We start from the raw sequence: 18897 nt of genomic DNA on the forward strand, positions 1-18897 counted from the left end.
AACAAACAAATCAAAATTCAACAGAAGAAAAGGAGTCGGTTTTTTCACAATGACTTTTGCACAACTAGTTGCAAATGAAAATGTCGCAACAAGGTAGTCTTATTTTGATTACCTAGATACCTCAGATTCAGAAGGAACAGGGATAAACTGAATATATGTAACGCTCTTACCTGAAAGACATTCTTTCTGCTTGATTTTTCCTTGGTCCACTCAATATGTGCTCCACACAAATCCACACTTTCTGGTTTGTGCCCAGTTTTCTGTAAATAAAAATGAAATAAGAATAAAAAGCATACAACATTGGTGATGCATGTCAGAAAGAAATTTATTGAGTTAGCAGCTATACATATTTATGATCTAAAGCCTTTCTTTTTTAGTTTCAAAGAGATATCTGAACCCTCATGTTCTTTGCAGTATTATTTACAATAGCCAAGGCATGGAAACAACCTAAGCGTCTATCAATGAATGAATGAATAAAGAAAATGTCACACACACACACACACACACACACACACACACACACACACACACATTCTGCAAAAATTATTCAGCCATAGAAAAGAAGGAAATCTTGCCATATGTGACAACATGAATAAACCTAAATGGTGTGAACTAAGTCAGACAGGGAAAGACAAATACGCCATTATCTCACATATATTTAGAATCTGAAAGATTAAACTCATAGAAACAGAGTGTAGTTATCATGGGTTAGGGAAATGGAGAGTTGTTGGTCAAAGGGTACAACCCTTTAGCTATAAGTTCTGGGGATCAAAAGTACAGCGTAATTAAAATAATTGACACTGTACTGTATGTTTGAAAGTTGCTAAGAGAGTAGATTATAAGGTTTCACATTACAAACATGAACACACAAACACACACACACACACACACACAGGTAACCATATGAGGTGATGGATGTGTTAACTAACTTTAATGTGGTAATAATTTTGCAATATATACAGGGTGGTGCAAAAGTAGATTAACAGTTGTTTGTATAGAAAATAATACAACAATTAATAATAAACTCTGTGTTTTGTGTACTCAGAATTGTAAACCTACTTTTACTCCCCTTGTATGTATTTAAAATCATCATATTGTACACCTTAAATTTATACAGTTATTTGTCAATTACATGCCAATAAAGCTGTAAAAGGAACAAATGTAATCAATATTTCTTAGGTGGCAACTGTGTATCTCAGAAATTTACTTTTCAGATTTTTAAGATTATACACATAAGTATATGTTTATTTGTATTTAAAAAAATTTAACTTAGATCAAGTAGATTACAGCATATGCTTCCTTTTTCCCAGTACAGTGTGGGTGTTACTTAAAAGCTGTTTTACTTCTTTAATTCACAATACTCAATTAATGAGAATATCATTTATACTTGCCTCTTCATATCTTCATTTGGTTCAAATGAATCATACTTATATAAGTTTACATTTGCATAACTCCAAATATTAAGCAAAAGCTTACTAGTTTGTGAAATTTCTTAACAATTTTTAAAGAAAGTGAAGCCAGATTTCAAAGACTCCACTATTTTTCTATGTTCTGAGTTACTCTAGATTTCTCTATAAATGCAGTACTTTTCTCAAACCGTTTGTCATAGAATACAATTTTTGTATATAAGGCTTATGTTATTTTTAGACAATGTTTTTAACAGTATAAACGTTAGGCTCAAACATGAAATTATCAAAGATTGGTAAAAATGTTAAATCTCTGCACAATTGTTGCCTCGTAGCCACTATGATCCATTCTATCAGTTTAATAGAAATAGACTATTTTCAGAAAAAGCCAGAAGTCTGTGTTTTTAGAAATACTAAATTGTGAGGATCTTTTTTGGCAACTCAATAAAATTGTGGGGTTTTTTGAAACATTGTACAATTCAAGCATAACTTTCCTTCCGGATAAATTCAGCTAGCAGGACAGCCACTGATAGCATATCTTTCTTTTGTTATTTGGTAATAATCTCATGAGACTCCAACCAAGATGAGCATGCCCCTTATAGATGCTCAGTTAGTGAAATATTTTTACTGGTCCATACACACTCTACAGCTCAGGTGATCATAATTGTGCAACATATCGAACCATGCAAATGATCATTGTCAAGTGAGTTATGACATGGCAAAGTTACAAAACAACCTGCTTTTTCTTCAGTTAATTAAATTATAGGATACTCAGAATCAACAAAATAACCATTAAGATTATGCAACCAAAGAGATTCCTTTCCCATAGAGTGCAGTCAGGGGAAACAAAGATGGAATTATTTTGTACAAGAAGCATTTTTCATAACTATCCATTTATTTAACCAAACAACTGTATGAGGTAGGTACTGTGATCACCATTTTACAGGTAGGAAAACATTTCAAGGTGGTTAGGTAAACTTTCTGGGTAAAATAGGTAGCAAAGGAGGAGCCAGGATTGAAATGTGATCAGTATCACGCCAGAGTCTGTTCCTAACCACTACGTAGTCCTTGAAAACGGAATTTACACTACAATCATACTTATGTTAAAACATGTCATATTTTGGGGAAAGATGCCTTTCATACTATAATACAGACATATTGATGTGGTTTCTCTCCTTCTCTGTTAAGTTTGATCTTCCCATGAGAAGATCTTCCCACCGCTTTACCTGGAATACCTCCCAATCTTCACATGGCTGACTTTTATCCATCAGATCCCAACCAAATGTCACCTTGTCAGAGGTCTTCTCTGACTGTCATATAGAAGAGTGGCATTTCAGCACTCCTGATTACTCTCTATCTCACTACTTGTTTCAATTTCACCACAGCCCTCCTCCTCGCTGAAATTAACATATATATTTTTATACGCTGTCTGTTCTCCCACTAGAATCAAACTCCAGGAGCCAGGGCCTCCTTTGCCTTTTCCTCCACTATTTTCCCCAATGTATGGAACAGTGCCTGGCACATAGCTGTTGTTCAATGAACATTTGCCGAACTCATGAATGAAGGAAAAATACCAAAATGCAGCTAGCTTTTGTGCCTTCAAAGGAAGGTTTGGGTGCCTTAAAATTACCTATTTGACAACAATTAAAATTTGTATTTGGTTTAATGGTTAAACACTTTTTGCTTTGTGATTTGGAAAAGTAATAACCAGCTTAATGGACTCATATGGATTAAACCTAGGGTTTCCCAGAATCACTCAATAAGCATTTATTGCATATCTATCATGTGTCAATGTACCAGCCACTCTACATTGGGTGTATCTCAATGCAAACTCTGTCCCCTCCTGGTGCTCTTTCAGGACCTTGCTCCATCCTTATGTTCTTCATGAGCTCACTGCTTCACCTGCTCTCCACTTTAACAATCTTCTATCAGCTGCTCATCTAACAAATTCCGCTTTCTGAGTTTTCCTCACTCCCATCCTATTATGTTGCTTTTGATATTACTGGAGCAGCAGACCTTTGTGCATTCTCCCAGACTCTCAGGCTTTTCCTGGTTTCACTTCCTTTCACATTCAGGCCTATGTCCCTGATTCAGCAGCCACATCAGCCTCTCTCCCCATCAGTGTCAGTCTGTCTGTCTGTGTCTGTCCTGCATTCAATGATCCATTCCTCTCTTTCATTCACTTTTTATTGTTATACAATCTTCCTTGTGCTCCCTAATTCTGGAAAAATAACTTTTGACTACTCAGTATAATAACATTACAAATAATGACTGCTTTCTTCAAATAGGCTTTTGTCTTTACTTAGCAAAACTTTTTTTTATTGTTATGATAAGGACATTTAACATATCCATGAAACCATTGCCAAGTCTAATGTCATGAAACTTGGCAAACTTTTTATGTGTTCCTGGTCACAGTCTCATAACACTGTTCTCTCTTTCAAATGAGCCCATCAAATTTTCCCCTAATTCACAGAGGTCAGCCCTGGTGTTAGAACACTCACAATTCTTCCCACTTTCCTGGTTAGCCTGTGTGATCAAAATGAACAAACCAACCAAAATAAACTTTGATAAATTCCTATACGTCTTGCCCTCTGAAAGTTTTATATCAATTTCTCATGTATTCTTTACAACAATGTGAAGTTATTATTGCCTTAACTTACATGTGAAGAAACTCAAGCAGGGAGTGGGCAAGTGCCTTACATAAGCTCCCACACTTAATCAGTGTCTGAGCTGAGGTATGTATTCACTTTTTTCTGACTCCAAGACCCAAGTTCCTAATCACAACATATCCATGGGCTCTTTCCTACATCTACCCTTTCCTCCTACTAACTCCCTTTATGCCCTTTTTAAGTCCAAAAATAAAAGTTCACGTTTCTTATTTCCTCGTTCTGCTATCATTTCTCATTCTCCCTCTTGGCTCCCAGAATTATGAATGTGGGTCTGTGACTCTGGTCCACCTATCTAATGAACTTCCATGCTTGGGATAACAGCGGCATATGCAAACATTAAAGTATTGGGCCTGTTGGTGCTGTCCATTGCACAGACAACTCACAGGCATGTCCTGTTTTGTCTCAGAGGAAATGAGGCACAAGCTTTTCTTTGTTTGTTTTTTGTATGTTTTTTTCCTTCTAGGTCCTAACTCTATACCAGCTTATTCTGTTAAGGGCACAAATAGAATATTGGAGACTAGCTATAGTTATAAGAAATATTGATCATGTTCTTTCAACCTTGACTGCTTTGTTCTCATTAAAGAAAGCACATTCTAACCTGGCTAGGAGTTGTATGCCCCTTGGACCTATCAGGCATCTTCTTCCAGATTCTTCTTTCACCCTTTATCCCCTTCCTTCTCTGTTGTTATTATTGTTGTTGTTGTTTTCACTGACTTGTAAATGCTGGCAATCCTTGGCTTACTATTCTAGGCCTTCATTATTCCTCATAGTCTACACACTTCCTATGGGTTTTAGATTTGCCTGTGTCTGATCCATTACTTATAACATGTTGACTCCTTCAGCGTTCTTCTGAACCTCAGCTCCTTCTTATGTGGCAGAACTATATTTTCTAACTAAGTACTGAGAAAATTAATAAACAGAAAATTCATTTAAAATGGAGTCAGGAGGCTAGAAGGGAGAACTCTCACAGGTGTCACTCAATGCACACAACTGACCCCAACAGGAAGAGACTCATCTTGCATCTCCAGCAGGAGGAAGAAAAGATTCCTCCTTGTTCAGTAACAGCTCAGCCAATAAAAAGTCATTACACTTACCATTTGTGACAGCCTGGATGGACTTATGCAAAGTGAAATGGGTCAGATAGAGAAAGACAAATACCGTATAGCACTTATATGTGGAATCCAAAGAACAAAATAAGCAAACAAAACAGAAACAGACTCGCAGATAGAAAGAATAAACTGAGGGTAGCCAAATGGGAAGAGGATTGGAGGGCTGGATGAAAATGTGAAGGGATTATGTGGGACAAATTGGTAGTTACAAAACAGTTACAAAACAGGTATGTAAAGTAAAGCATAGGGAATATAGTCAATAATTTTATAATAACTATGTATGGTACCAGGTGGGTACCAGAATTATCAGGACAAAATTTTGTAAATTATGTAATTGACCATTATGCTGTACACTTGAAACTAATACAAAATGATACTAAATGCCAACTGTAATTAAAAATAAAAATAATAATTTAAAAATTAAAAGAAAAGTCGGTATACTTCAAACTTTAAGTTTCCTTAAACAAACTATTTATTTACAATAGCCCCTCCCAAGTCCATAAAAAAAAACTTCCCTCTCCTTTGATTTTTTTTGGACTTGTATGTGGTTCACCATTAGAATGCATGTTCCAAATTGCAATTCTTTGTTTTTCCCAACTAAACCCATTTTTCTGAATAAATACTTGGTTGTCCATTTGTTTAAGGTCAACACTGCCACGAGGATATAGCACAGACATGTCAGTGAAATCACTGTCTTCTTTTCAGACTTGCCCCCCTTTTCTTGCTTGCATGGTTAGTCATCGCTTTTTCCATTTCACTTTCTTCACTTTCTGAATCATCCCTTCTCTCACCATCCACAGCCAAAGGTACAAAGCCTGAATTCCAGAACTGTGTCCATCTTCGTCATCCCAGGACTTCAACCTCATTTGAGCTCTTCTTTTTTTCTCATCTGAGTTCTTCTGCTTTCTGTTCCCTCTGAGATAAGTCAATTTATTTTAAAACCATAAATCTCACCCTATTTCTTCTGGAAAACGGAATAACATACAAATGCCTTGGGAGGGCATACAGGCACCTTTTCATCATCCCCCAAACATTCTTCTCCATTCCATTTATTCCCTCATTCTTCTAAACACCAACTATGCTAAATTCATGGCAGTTCCCAAACTGCAAGATGCTTTCACTACTTTATACACTGGTGATATGAGTGCACATGCACGCTTTTTATCCGAAACACATTTATCTTTCTTCAATCCACTTTCCTTGTTTGCCATTTGCTCCACTCCTGCTCATTTTTACAGGTTAATTCCAATGTAATCGCCATGAAGCTCTCCTTTGTCTGTATAGGCACAGTTGCTCACTCCTTCCCAGCATTTCCCCTACTCTGAAACACACTTTGTTACAATTATTTTTGTTACCTACACATTATAACTACTTTTGGTGTGTCTCTTTCCCAGATCTATACAACCAGAGAACAATCTGGGTTTATCTTATAACACTTCTTTATTTTCCCCAAATCTAGCAAAGCGGCCAAAATAAGCACTCAACAGATGTTTGTTAACTATTGAATAAATTTATGAACATCATGGATATTACAATTGGACACTTCCAGATTCATTCCAATGTATTAATAAGTAAAACTAAATAATACATCCCAGAGTGGTAGCTCACAAAGTGAGAAGTACATAAGAAGTAAAAGTACAATATTCCAATTTATACTGACCTTTGATAGGAATTGATCTTATATGGCACAATCAAAGCAAATGATAGAGATTTGGGGTGAATTTAAAAGTGTTCCAGAAAAAGGTAAAGTTGCTTGAATAATATTCAAGCAGATAAATACATATTTGCTTCAAAAAGAAAAAAAAACTAAAGTAAGATATATGACTACATAAAAAAAAAATCCTGATCAGTAATTGATTTTTATAAAGCTAATGCAGAAAGACCCAGGCTCAAACAACTTTAGGGAGTAGGCTTTATTATAAGGAAACATTTTTAGTTTGTAAGCATTATCAAAGATTGAAATAAGTTATTCACAAGAGTCACAGAATTTATTTGGAAGACCAACAAGATTTTATTCAAGAAGCTTGAAATTAAAGAATCCTTTAATAAAAAAACATATTTTTGATTCTACAGCTATAAAATATAAAACACAAGAAAAACTCTGCTAATGAACTACATGATGCCAATGGATCAAATAGTACATCATTATAAAAATATACTTTTAAAAATTTGACTAAATATGGAATTAAACCTAAGCGTGCACATTTCTTCTGGGATAAAAAAATATAAATGACTCATTTAAAAATATTTAAATAGAATTATTTAAAAGTTACTGCTTCTGGACAATAAAACATAGAAACCTCATTGTGGGAACAATGTGAAGTCATTAAAAATTGATCCTAGGTCTTGTCCATTTCTGATTTTTATTATTCTCTTAGTCCATCTTTATCATATCCCAATAATAGCTGACAGGGTATTCTCTCTATAATGTATTTTTCTCTGACTTAGATTAAACCTTTGGGACTAAATTTCCCATTTTTCTCTATGGGATATTTGGGGCTTTTTAATGTATATTAAGAAAATATAAAAGGCCAGATGCTCTTTCACTTGATGGTATTTTCCAGGATGAAGATTGGATATGTGTGTGGACAACAAATCACTGGGCCACTCATTGTCACACCATTATTATTAGATGCAGTTAAAAAAAAGACAAGGCTCAAATTTTATGAAACAGGATATTAGCTACCATTTTTTATTTTGGATTAATTGCTATTCCAGAATATAGACTCAGATTGTCCTTATCAGTTTGAAACATGAAACACAAAATCTATTTAGAGGAATTAAGTTTTAGCACATAACTGGTTTTGATTCTGGAAAATCATTCATAGAGGAGGAGAAAACTCACTTATAAATTTTCATTTGGGAAAAATGATTTAGGAAATAGTGCTGAATGGATACCTGATCTTATTAATGTCTAAAGTATATCCACTGTCAAGATAGAAGAGGATACTTTGAGGGTAAGATGTGGGTTTTATGTATATGAATATAAATGAGTTTAATAATAACTGAAATTGTTTCTACAGTAAAATTTCTCAGTACATTACAAGACCAAATCAACCCAGATTTTCATAAAAGCCAATCTTTGTTAGTGATTTGGGGCACTAGAATATTATGTGTTTGGATTATTTGTTTGTTTGTTTTAAGAAGAAAGTATTCTCTCCTTTTCAAGTAATAAACACCTATTGATTTTACTGCTGAATCAAAAACTTGCTAGAATAAATATAATAGTTTCTAGTCAGTCTACTATTGTCTTACATTTATAGTGCAAAAAGACCTATTTAATTCTGCACAGTAAGTAGCCTGGGCACATTTTTGATGCCTCAGGTGCCCCCTCAGAGTCCTTCCTTAGATCCTACTCTACCCTGTCCGCCTCAGCTGTCCCTCTAGATGACCGGTCCTGATTGGACCCATGTGGTCCCACTTCCTGAGGACTGCCAGTCAGTCACTCCCTTGGAATGCTAAGCCCTCCCTCCTGGCTGCCAAAGTGCAGACAGGCTTTTGGCTTCCCAACCACTTCCAGATCAGATGAAATCAATGCCTCCTTACAGAGTGTAGGTTCTGACTTTCTGAGTAGCCATCCAAGGGGGTACCCAGAGTCCATAGGACACAGGAAGTGAAGACTGGATGATAAACTTTAACCAAAAGGAAGCAGGAAGAAACATGGCGGATAAAATCTTCTTCTTCCTCTGCCCCTGCTCAATATCCTCTGTGTCTGAGACTCTCTGTAGAGTAGTAGCCAGCATGGTAGCACATCCCCTCTACTATTTCCCAACATTTCCTGCCTCTCTTCCTTTTTACTGCACCCTTTGTGTCTGGATTCAGGCCTCCCAAATAAATCATGGATACTTAATTCAGGCTTTGTTTTCAAAGGAATCGGGGCTGAGACAATTGTTACTTTCCTTGCAGCAGAGATGAATAGCTCTCCTGCAGTATCAGTAAAAATGAGGTTTTGCAAAAATTTTGGATTGTATTTGTACAGCAGGTAGTGTTCTGCTACCTGACAAATCTTTATTTTATTGTTAAAACAAACAAACAACAAACAAGCAAACAAAACAAAACAAAAAACTGGGACAGAGATTTTAAATATACTGCCATTAAGTGGCAGTTTGGCTATTTGAATCTCAAATTCTATCTGGTCCAAAGCCTGTTGTCTTAACCACTATACTCTATTGCTTCATGTAGTAATAACATTAATAATAGTAAATATAATTAAGATTTATTATCTTTTGCTATTTGCAAAGTATGTTACATCAATTTTCTCATATAACCTCAAAATAGCTATAAGATGTAGTTACTCTTATTAACCCCAAACTGCAGTCAGGATCTCCAAGGATTATAGCAACAAATACAATGTGAAGCTGTGATTCCTCACTCAGGTGTTCTGACTTAGAAACCCCTATTTCTACCTAATGAGATATACTGCTTCTGAGCACATTTCAACTTAGTAGAGAATTTTTAAGAAAGACTAACTACACATATTCAGTAAATTAAGAAGTGCACTGTGGAGTAAAAGTCTCTTTTATCTTAGAGAAATGCAAGCACTAAATCAGATGCATTGCATTGACCAAAATGATAAACCACAGAGAGTCAAGCTTCATAATTAAAATAGTTTTCTGAGAGAGCCTAAGGTGAGGTTTATTGGACAGTAAGCTATTATCCATTTATAAAGCATCTTATCAATTTCATAGATTTTTGTGGTTATTAAAAATTACATAAGATACAAAATTTATTGTGGTTAATGGCCAAATCCTGAGAAAAGTATAACCAGAGAACATGGCTTCATTTATAGTGATATTGATCACTTGATTTCATTTTTCTCCTTACCAAGTTTATGTACATAAAATACTAGAATTTAATTTATTTTTCTTCTTACTTGTTTTACATCTCCACCAACTGTCTTCTAGATTTTCAACTATTATGCTTTTCTAATTTTTAAATGTATGTTGAGGCCATATAATAGGGCAAACTATGGCTATTGTAATAAACTGCCCAATGATAACCACACTGACTTTGCCAGAGCACTATCATTATGAGAATTAAAATATTAAAGAGAGATTTAAAATGCCTTCATTAGGCTAAGGTTGGTAGATCTATTGTTTGCCCTTCCATTTTTTATGGTCTTTTTCAGCAGGGATCTGAATAAGGGCTCAACACTCACTTTACAAAGATAGAATCATTTCAGATTCATTTTGCACAGACCACTCAATAATTCATGAATAGCTTTCTGATGGAAACTATTTTCATCTTTTTGCTAAATCTCATCATTTTACTCTCATAAATAAGTCCATTTTGTTATTAAAGACATACTCCAGTGAATGAGCACTGGATGTATTACATTATTTAATTAATGATTGTGCTTATTATTTTGATTGGAAGTAAATAATATTAAAACAGCAAACAAAACGTTTCAATGAGACCTTTGATATTAATTTATTATTACTATTGCTATTATTATTATTATTATTATTATTGGCTTTATTAAATGCCTTAAAAAGTTTTCCATCATATGAAGTAAAATTTTCCAGTATTGGCCTCTAAAAGTAATAGCATGATATAAAGTAAAAAACATAAAAGTAGCACACAAAAAAGTTACATACCAAATTAACATGTGGGCTTCATATTGAACATACTGACTTCAGAACCTTACAATTTTAGGTGATAAATATTCTCTTTAATGTCTATAGTGCTTTTGAATTTATGTTAAAAGTGACACTAAGTTTTCTGAGAGTACTCTGTGATAAATGAAACAGAAACAGTTGATTGCTGAGAATAAGGTGCATTTGGTCTGAGTTTTGGTGGGTGTGGAGACATTTCTTAAACTAGAAATGTACTTTGCACAATGTGTTTATTTTAGTAGGGTGCAGCACTGCACATGTGAGCAGAAATCATATATTATTCATCTAGATATCTCTCTAGGATTTAAAACCACATTGTGGGACACCTGTTAGGAGTTAATTGTTCATAGAATAGATAAATTAGTGGATGCGCTAAATTACAGAGCTTCATGAGGTAATCAATCAATGGGTGTTTTTTTGTTTTGTTTTGTTCTTATGAGGTTTGTTTTTTAACCAGGAATGAGTTTTTTGTCATATCCTACGGCTTGAGTCAGGTGTCTACTCCATATCAAACAAGCTCTAAATTCTCAAAGTACAGCAGGTAATTAGGAGGCAAGTTGCAAATGAAGTGCTGAAGCCTTGGACATACTCCACTGATACTAAAATAGGTACATGTACCTGAAAAAGGCCTTTACGTGTGAGTAAAGGCCTCAGAGGATACATCAAATTGACAACTTTTGTTTCTTTAGGACTTCTCTAGCACCAGATGAAACAAATAACACTGAAGGTGCTTCTGAGCAACAGTTTTGCTCTTGGTCTAAATGAAAGGAAGCCTTGATCCTAGATTAATCGACTTCCTCTTTGACTTTTCCTCATGATAGGCCTGGGCACATAACACCTAGTCATACTTCTGTTCAATATATATTTGTTAAAATAATAAAAGCTATGCCCAACCAGTGTGGCTCAATGGTTGAGTGTTGACCCATGAACCAGGGTTGCAGACTTGATCCCCAGTATGAGGCAGCAGATTGATATTTCTCTCTCATCAATGTTTCTGTTTCTCTATTCTTCTCCCTTCCTCTCTCTCTCTAAAATCAATAAAAACATTTTTTTAAGAAGGAATAGCTATGATAGATTATTACAGGGTTAAAATGTCTGGGGACTAAATACACCTTATTAAAGGTTTGTCCCTGATAGCAAATCTCAGCCCATGGCACTTTTCTCAGTCCTTTTCTTTTAGTCAATCTTCCAACGAAACTGGAAAAAAAATGTATTCCTCTTTTTAGCACAAAGACCTTGACCATTCTCTTTCATGACATTGTTCATATTTCTTACTCCACTGAAATTCCCTGCCTACAAATCCTCATATTGAAATTATAACCATCCTTCAAGGCCCAATTCAAATTTTCACAGATGTGAGCTCTCTCTCCTTTAAATCTCAAAAAACAAACAAACAGAAAACAACACCTCTTCTATGTTTCTTATTTCATCTCAACCTATTTTTTTTTTTTTTGGCAGAGATGCTATAAAGCAAAGACGGTATCTTGATTATTCCTGATTATATCTCTGTGCCTTATATGTAGCCCTAACGAGCAAGCTGTTCATTGTAGGATTTCAATACATATTCTTATGAAGCCTTTTCCTACCAAGGCTTATATAAATAGCACAAACTTGATTAACCAACTGCATATTTAAATGAAAGTGAGGTAAACTGTAATGAGAAACTATGTTATCTGGATCAACTCTCCAACTAAAAACAATGAAAAATGCTGGATTTTTTTTAAATTGCCTTAAAGAACAAAGGGCTGATTTTCCCACACTCTTTTCACCCAGGCTCACTGTGCTCTAAGCACCCTGGCCTTCTCCCTTCTTTCCCAAACGCCAAGCACATTAAGTTTCTGGACTTTTCTAACTTGCTGTTCTGCCTGGACCATCCTTCTCTGGGATTCCTCCAAGGTTCCCTCCGTTTTCATTCAGCTCTGCTCAAATATCAATTCAAAGAGGTCTTTCCAGACTACCCTATCTAAAACAGTACACTCTTGTCTCCTTTCCCTATCATTCATATAATTTCATATCATTTTAGTTTAATTTGTATCCCATCTACAATATCAAGCTTCTTTGGAGTAGGAGGGAATGTATTTTCACTATATCCCCCTTCCCTCCCCCACTCCCCCCACAAAGAACAAAAGGCTGTAAAGATAGTGGAAGTAGAACTGAAAATAATTTTTGGAGGTGGGATTCTAAACCCAGAGAGAAAAAGTGCGTATCAAGTGAACATACTGCCCTTTGCCTGAGGGCATCCTATATAATAAAAGGGTAATATGCAAATCGACCAAACAGTGGAACAATGGGGGTGGGGGGGGCGGCAAGCAGGTGGCACCAGGCCCACCAAGGTGCATGCCAGTGGGCAGAGGGAGGGGATGGCGAATGGGGGGGGGGGAGTGGAAACCAGTGGCAGTGGAGGGGCAACTGGGGGTAGGCTGGCCACTTGCCAGCCAGTGCCCTCCCCTGATCAGCCTACCCAGTCACATCCCAGAAAGGGAGGCCAGACTGCAGCTTAGGCCCACTCCCTGCAGACATCCCCTGAGGGCTCCCAGACTGCGAGAGGGCGTAGCCTAGGCTGAGGGACCACCTTCCCCAGAGTGCACGAATTTTTGTGCACCGGATATCTAGTTTGTTTATATTCTACATTTGAATTTAGGTCAGTTGACCTTACAGAATAATGGAAAAAGTACTGCCTGAGAGTCTTTGGAAAAGATAAAAAGAGAACTGCCTGGCAAGCAGGTGTGGCTCAATGGTTGAACATCCACCCATGAACCAGGAGGTCAAGGGTTCAATTCCATGTCAGGGCACTTGCCTGGGTTGTGGGCTGGGTCCCAGGTCAGGAGCATGCAGGAGGCAGCCAATTGATAATTCTTTATCATCACTAATGTTTCTATCTCTCTCTCCCTCTCCTTCTCCCTTCCTCACTCTGAAATTAATATAAAGATATTTTTTAATGATAAAGAACCAATATTAAATGTGTTGCTTTTCTCCAATCCCAAGGGATTATAAAGAAGACTGCCTTTGTATATGAGCAATGTAACAGAAGAAAAAAAAAACAAAGAGTAAAGACTAATTCTGTCTCAGAAATTATAGCACAGCTGTAGCCCTCCTATTATGTACATACTAGAGCAGCCGTGGGCAAACTACGGCCCACAGGCTGGATCCGGCCCATTTGAAATGAATAAAACTATTGAAAAAAAAGACCGGACCCTTTTATGTAATGATGTTTACTTTGAACTTATATTAGTTCACACAAACACTCCATCCATGCTTTTGTTCCGGCCCTCCAGTCCAGTTTAAGAACCCATTGTGGCCCTCGAGTCAAAAAGTTTGCCCACCCCTGTACCAGAGGCCCAGTGCACGAATTTGTGCACCAGTGGGGTCCCTCGGCCTGGCCTGCAGGATCAGGCTGAAACCAGCTTTCCAACATTCCCTGAGGGGTCCTGGATTGCAAGAGGGAGCAGGCCAGGATGAGGGACCCCACCAGTGCATGATTGGGGCCAGGGAGGGATGCAGGTTGGCCAGCCGGGGAAAGACCACAGGAAGGCTCCAGGGCATATCTGGCCCATCTCACTCAGTCCTGATCAGCCAGATCCCAGCAGCAAGCTAACCTACCAGTCAGAGCATCTGTCTCCTGGTGGTCAGTGCACGTCATAGCAACTGGTCATCCAGTCAACTGTCTGACCCCTGGTGGTCAGTGTACGTCCTAGCAAGCAGTTGAGTGGCCTTAGCATATCATTAGCATATTACACTTTGATTAGTTGAATGGATGACCGGACACTTAGCATATTAAGCTTTTATTATATAGGATAACCTAAGAGGTTTAAACTGTTAGCCTAGATTGAGCTAATCAATCACTGGGAGTGTCCCAAACCCCTTGAGAAAAATGCAAAATGGTCTGGAATAGGACATATTTATTCTAGGCCTCAGAGAATCTCCCATGATATTTCAATAACAATGATTAGCACACAGGCAAAGATGACCAGACATAAAGGAAACAAAGTAATATGGTTGAGAACCAGCAGAAAGAGACCACAGCTTCTGATGTTAGAATCACAGGACAGAATATAAAACACTGCTTCCCAATTTAAAAAGAAAAAAAGATTTTTGTTATAGTTGCAGGAAACAACTATAACAAAAGACAAAGTAAATTTTAGAAATGAAAATTACAATAATTGAAATGAAAACAATGTTTATCACAAAGGAAAACTGAATTAATTAATTAGAATATAAAACAAGATAAATTATTTGGAAATTTCAGTTCAGAAAGACAAACATAGAAAAAAGGAGAATGTAAAACATCTTGAGAATAGAGTGAGCAAACTTAACATAGGTTTAACTAAAGGCTTGAAAGAAAATAAAAAAGAGAATATAAAATAAGCTACATTTGAAAAGATATTATCTGGGAATTTCCTAAAAAATATTAATGGCAGTTATACATAATTTTAAGAGGCCCAACAATCCAGGCAGGGGAAATACTAGTAAAAAGAGATTACATCTGCATGCATCATGGTGAAACTGTGGACAAGCAGTTAACTTCTTGATCATAGTAACAAATGACAGAAAGCAGTGGTGCTCTTTTTTTGTGGCACCTCAGAGGCAGTTGGCTGCTTCAGGAATGAAACTGAGCATTGCTTTCCCGGCCACAGGCTGCCAGACACTCATTGACGTGGATGATGAATACTCACTTTGTACCTTCTACGAGAAGTGTGTGGCCACAGAAGTTGCTGCTGACGCTCTGGGTGAAGAATGGAAGGGTTATGTGGTTGAAATCAGTGGTGGGGATGACACAGAAGGTTTCCCCATAGAAGAGAGTGTCTGATTGCTGCTGGGTAAGGGGCACTCCTGTTATAGACCAAGGTGGACTGGAGAGAGAAAGTGCAAATCTGTTCAGGATTGCATTGTGGATGCCAATCTCAGTGTTTTTAATGTACTCGTGTTTAAAAGAGGAGTAGGAAGATATTTCTGGTCTCACTGATACTACTGTGCCTCAATGCCTGGGGCCCAAGAGAGCTAGCAGAATCTGCAAACTCTTCTATCTCTAAAGAAGACTATGTCTGCCAATATGCTGTGAGAAAGCCCTATACAAAGACAGTAGGAACCTCAGACCAAAGCACCCAAGATTCAGCGTCTTGTTACTCCACGTGTACTGCAACACAAATGGTGTATTGCTCTGAAGAAACAATGCACTGCATAAAATGAGAAAGAGGCTAAAGAATATGTTAAACTTTCTGCTAAGAGAATGAAAGAGGTCAAAGAAAAATGTCAGGAACAAATTGTCATGAGACATAAGCTGTCCTCTCTGAAAGTTTCTACCTCTAAGTCTGAGTTCAGTAAAAAATGATATTGAGTCCACTCAAATATAAGGACAAACATCAAATTTCAAAAAACAAACAAACAAAACATATGTGAAAACACACACACACACACACACACACACACAAACAGTGGAATGATATATTAGATGTGATAAAAGAAAACCACTGCCCACTGAAAATTCTATATCCAGAGAGAATATATATTTCCAGACTAAGGGAGAAATAGAGACATTTAGAAACAAGCAGACACTGAGACAGATTGTCACCACAAGACCCTTACTATAGGAATTTCTCAGAATACACTTTAAACAGAAGGAAAAGTGATCCTAGAAGGAAGGTCTAAGATGCAGGAAGAAATAAATAGCAAAGAACATTGTAAATATTGGGCAAATGGAAACCAACATTGACTCTATAAAAGAGAATAATGTCTAGTGGTGTCAAAAAAAAGAAAAAGAATAAATTAAAATACCAAACAGCAAAAGCATAGACATTGGGGAGAGAGAGAGAAAGAGAGAGAGAGAGAGAGAGAGAGAGAGAGAGAGAGAGAGAGAGAGAGAGAGGAAGAGAGATGGACACAAACAACAGTACAACAGTGTGGTGATTGTCGGGAGGGGGGGGTGTTATAGGGGGAAGAGGGTATGGGGGGGAATAAATGGCGGTAGGAGAAAAAATATCCAGGCCTGCATGGCTCTGTGGTTGAGCGCCAACCGACAAACCAGGAGGTCACAGTTTGATTCCCAGTCAGGGTGAGCAATGAGTCTCTCTCATCACTGATGTTTCTATCTCTCTCTCCTCTCTTCATCTCTAAAATCAATTAAAAATATATTTTAAAAATAAAATGAATAAATTACCTTTTAAAAAGAGATAAATAGCCTGGCTCAGTTGATTAAACATCATCCCTTGCACCAAAAGATAGTGAGTTCTGGTCTAGATCAGGGCTCGTGCCTAGGTTGTGGACTCAATTCCCGGGGCGGGGGGGGGGGGGGGGGGGAGGGGGGGGGAGGGTGCAGAGCCTAAGAATGTCTAATTTGCAAACACCAGTAAAAGTGATTCTGTGTCTATTTTCAGGGGAAGGGCAACTTTCAATAAAAATGTGACATGATAATGAACTGAAACAACGTCAGTGAGAATGAAAAATTGCCAAACATGGAATGTGGTATCAGGCACAACATTTTGTGACATTCTGTATTAAATGTGAACACCTTAAGGGGAAGAGTCAATGAAGGAAAATGTATATGGACATGCAGGAGGTTACATCTAAAGCCTCGAATGGAGGGATGGCTTCATTTTCAGAATTATTCAGTGCTCAGACACAATATTTTATGCTGCCTATGAGTATATATATTTGTCTTCTTGGAGGATGTACATACTGGTGAAACTTGAATTAATAGATTTTCTCTTCTGTACGTGTCTGAATCAGTTCAATTGTAAAACTAACATAGGGGAACAACTGAGTTATAATAATTTTCTAAGTGATGTACTATAGAACATCATAAATATATTCATATATTTAATAGAGTACATTATCATAGAATATAGTACATATTTTATGGTTACTATGTGTCTTATTTTATTAACTAATTCCATTCCTTACTAATTATGCTGGCAGATAACACTATCCCCATTTTAGAGATGAGGATTCCAAAGCTCAGAGAAGTTGGGTAACGGTCAGCTCCTAATGGCAAAACTAGAATGGAGTTCACTGTGGTTGAACTTCAAAGTCCTGCTCCTAGCTACTTTGTTGCTTAGTTCACCACTGCATTAGCATTCAAAGAGCATTCCTGTAAAGATTAAAATGCCACTTACTCTTTTAAACCACATCTGCACATACTCAGGCAATTTCTACTGACCTCTTGGAAGGAAGGACAGCCTTTTCCCCAGAAGCACATGAACAACACCAGGGCATGTGTAAGGGGGCACAAGAAAGATTCAGAAATTGGGGCATAAATCTCTTTCAAAACAAAACCACAGCATCTTTAATCAAGGCCTGGCAATCATCATATCGTTTCTCCGAGGCTGGAATTGGGAAATGTGGGCTATCCCACTAGGCCTTTAATGCTTGGTTAGAAATGTATCCAAGACGTTGACTAGCAAGACAATTCATGCAGCACAAACACAAATCTGTAATTCTCTCCCCCAATTACCACAGAGCACAGTTGGTTCCTGCCCTAAATTCCCTTTGAAGACAATGAGTGCCCAGGAGAAACCGTAAGATCATTGAAAACGGGGCCAGAAGTCATCAGTAGGGACTGCCAAACAACCACCAAAACCTGTTAACAAGTTTCTTCAAGGAAAATCTATTGTCAATGTATAACAATTTCGAAGGCTGAACTGGAGGCATGAGATTAGTGAGCTGACTTGCAAGGTTTTCCTATAATGTAAAAGGGAGCTTTAAAATTAAACAGCTGATAATTATCTTCTCATACGAAGAGATTAAAATAATAAATATAAACCAAATGCTTCAACTTGGAATCAAATCACCCCCATTTTCCCAGCACATTCACATAAACTCTGCCCCAGTGGGATTTGGTCACCAGGGAGGAGGAAGATCATCCTCTCAGCAGCCCAACTCAGTTAGGCAAGCGGCCGCCCTCCCTGACTAACTTCCTTCCCCTTAGAACTCATTCAAGGGGAGACAAAGGGCCTGTGAGGGGGTGGGGGCTGTTTTGTGCCTGGCCCTTAGGGATACTTTATTTTTCTTAAAAAGATTATCTTACTGTGGCCAAAAAATAAAAATAAAAAAACCCTAAAACGAATTTCTGAGGCAGTTTGAATTAAAAATAAAAAGGGCTGAG

At 37.2% G+C, this 18897-nt stretch overlaps 1 protein-coding gene and 1 pseudogene across 1 annotated transcript in view; one reads left to right on the top strand and one right to left on the bottom strand.

Moving 5' to 3' along the window:
* Positions 1 to 18897, bottom strand: part of ARHGAP15 (Rho GTPase activating protein 15) — a 666367-nt gene that overhangs the window by 530564 nt on the left and 116906 nt on the right. Inside the window, exon 6 of the mRNA XM_036320866.1 lies at positions 171 to 260. Coding sequence (XP_036176759.1) covers positions 171 to 260 — 90 coding nt within the window. The remainder of the gene's footprint in view (positions 1 to 170; positions 261 to 18897) is intronic.
* On the top strand, positions 15403 to 16203 carry LOC118662236 (annotated as a pseudogene).

This window comes from Myotis myotis, unplaced genomic scaffold (genome assembly GCF_014108235.1).
Source record: "Myotis myotis isolate mMyoMyo1 unplaced genomic scaffold, mMyoMyo1.p scaffold_m19_p_8, whole genome shotgun sequence".
NCBI lineage: Eukaryota > Metazoa > Chordata > Mammalia > Chiroptera > Vespertilionidae > Myotis > Myotis myotis.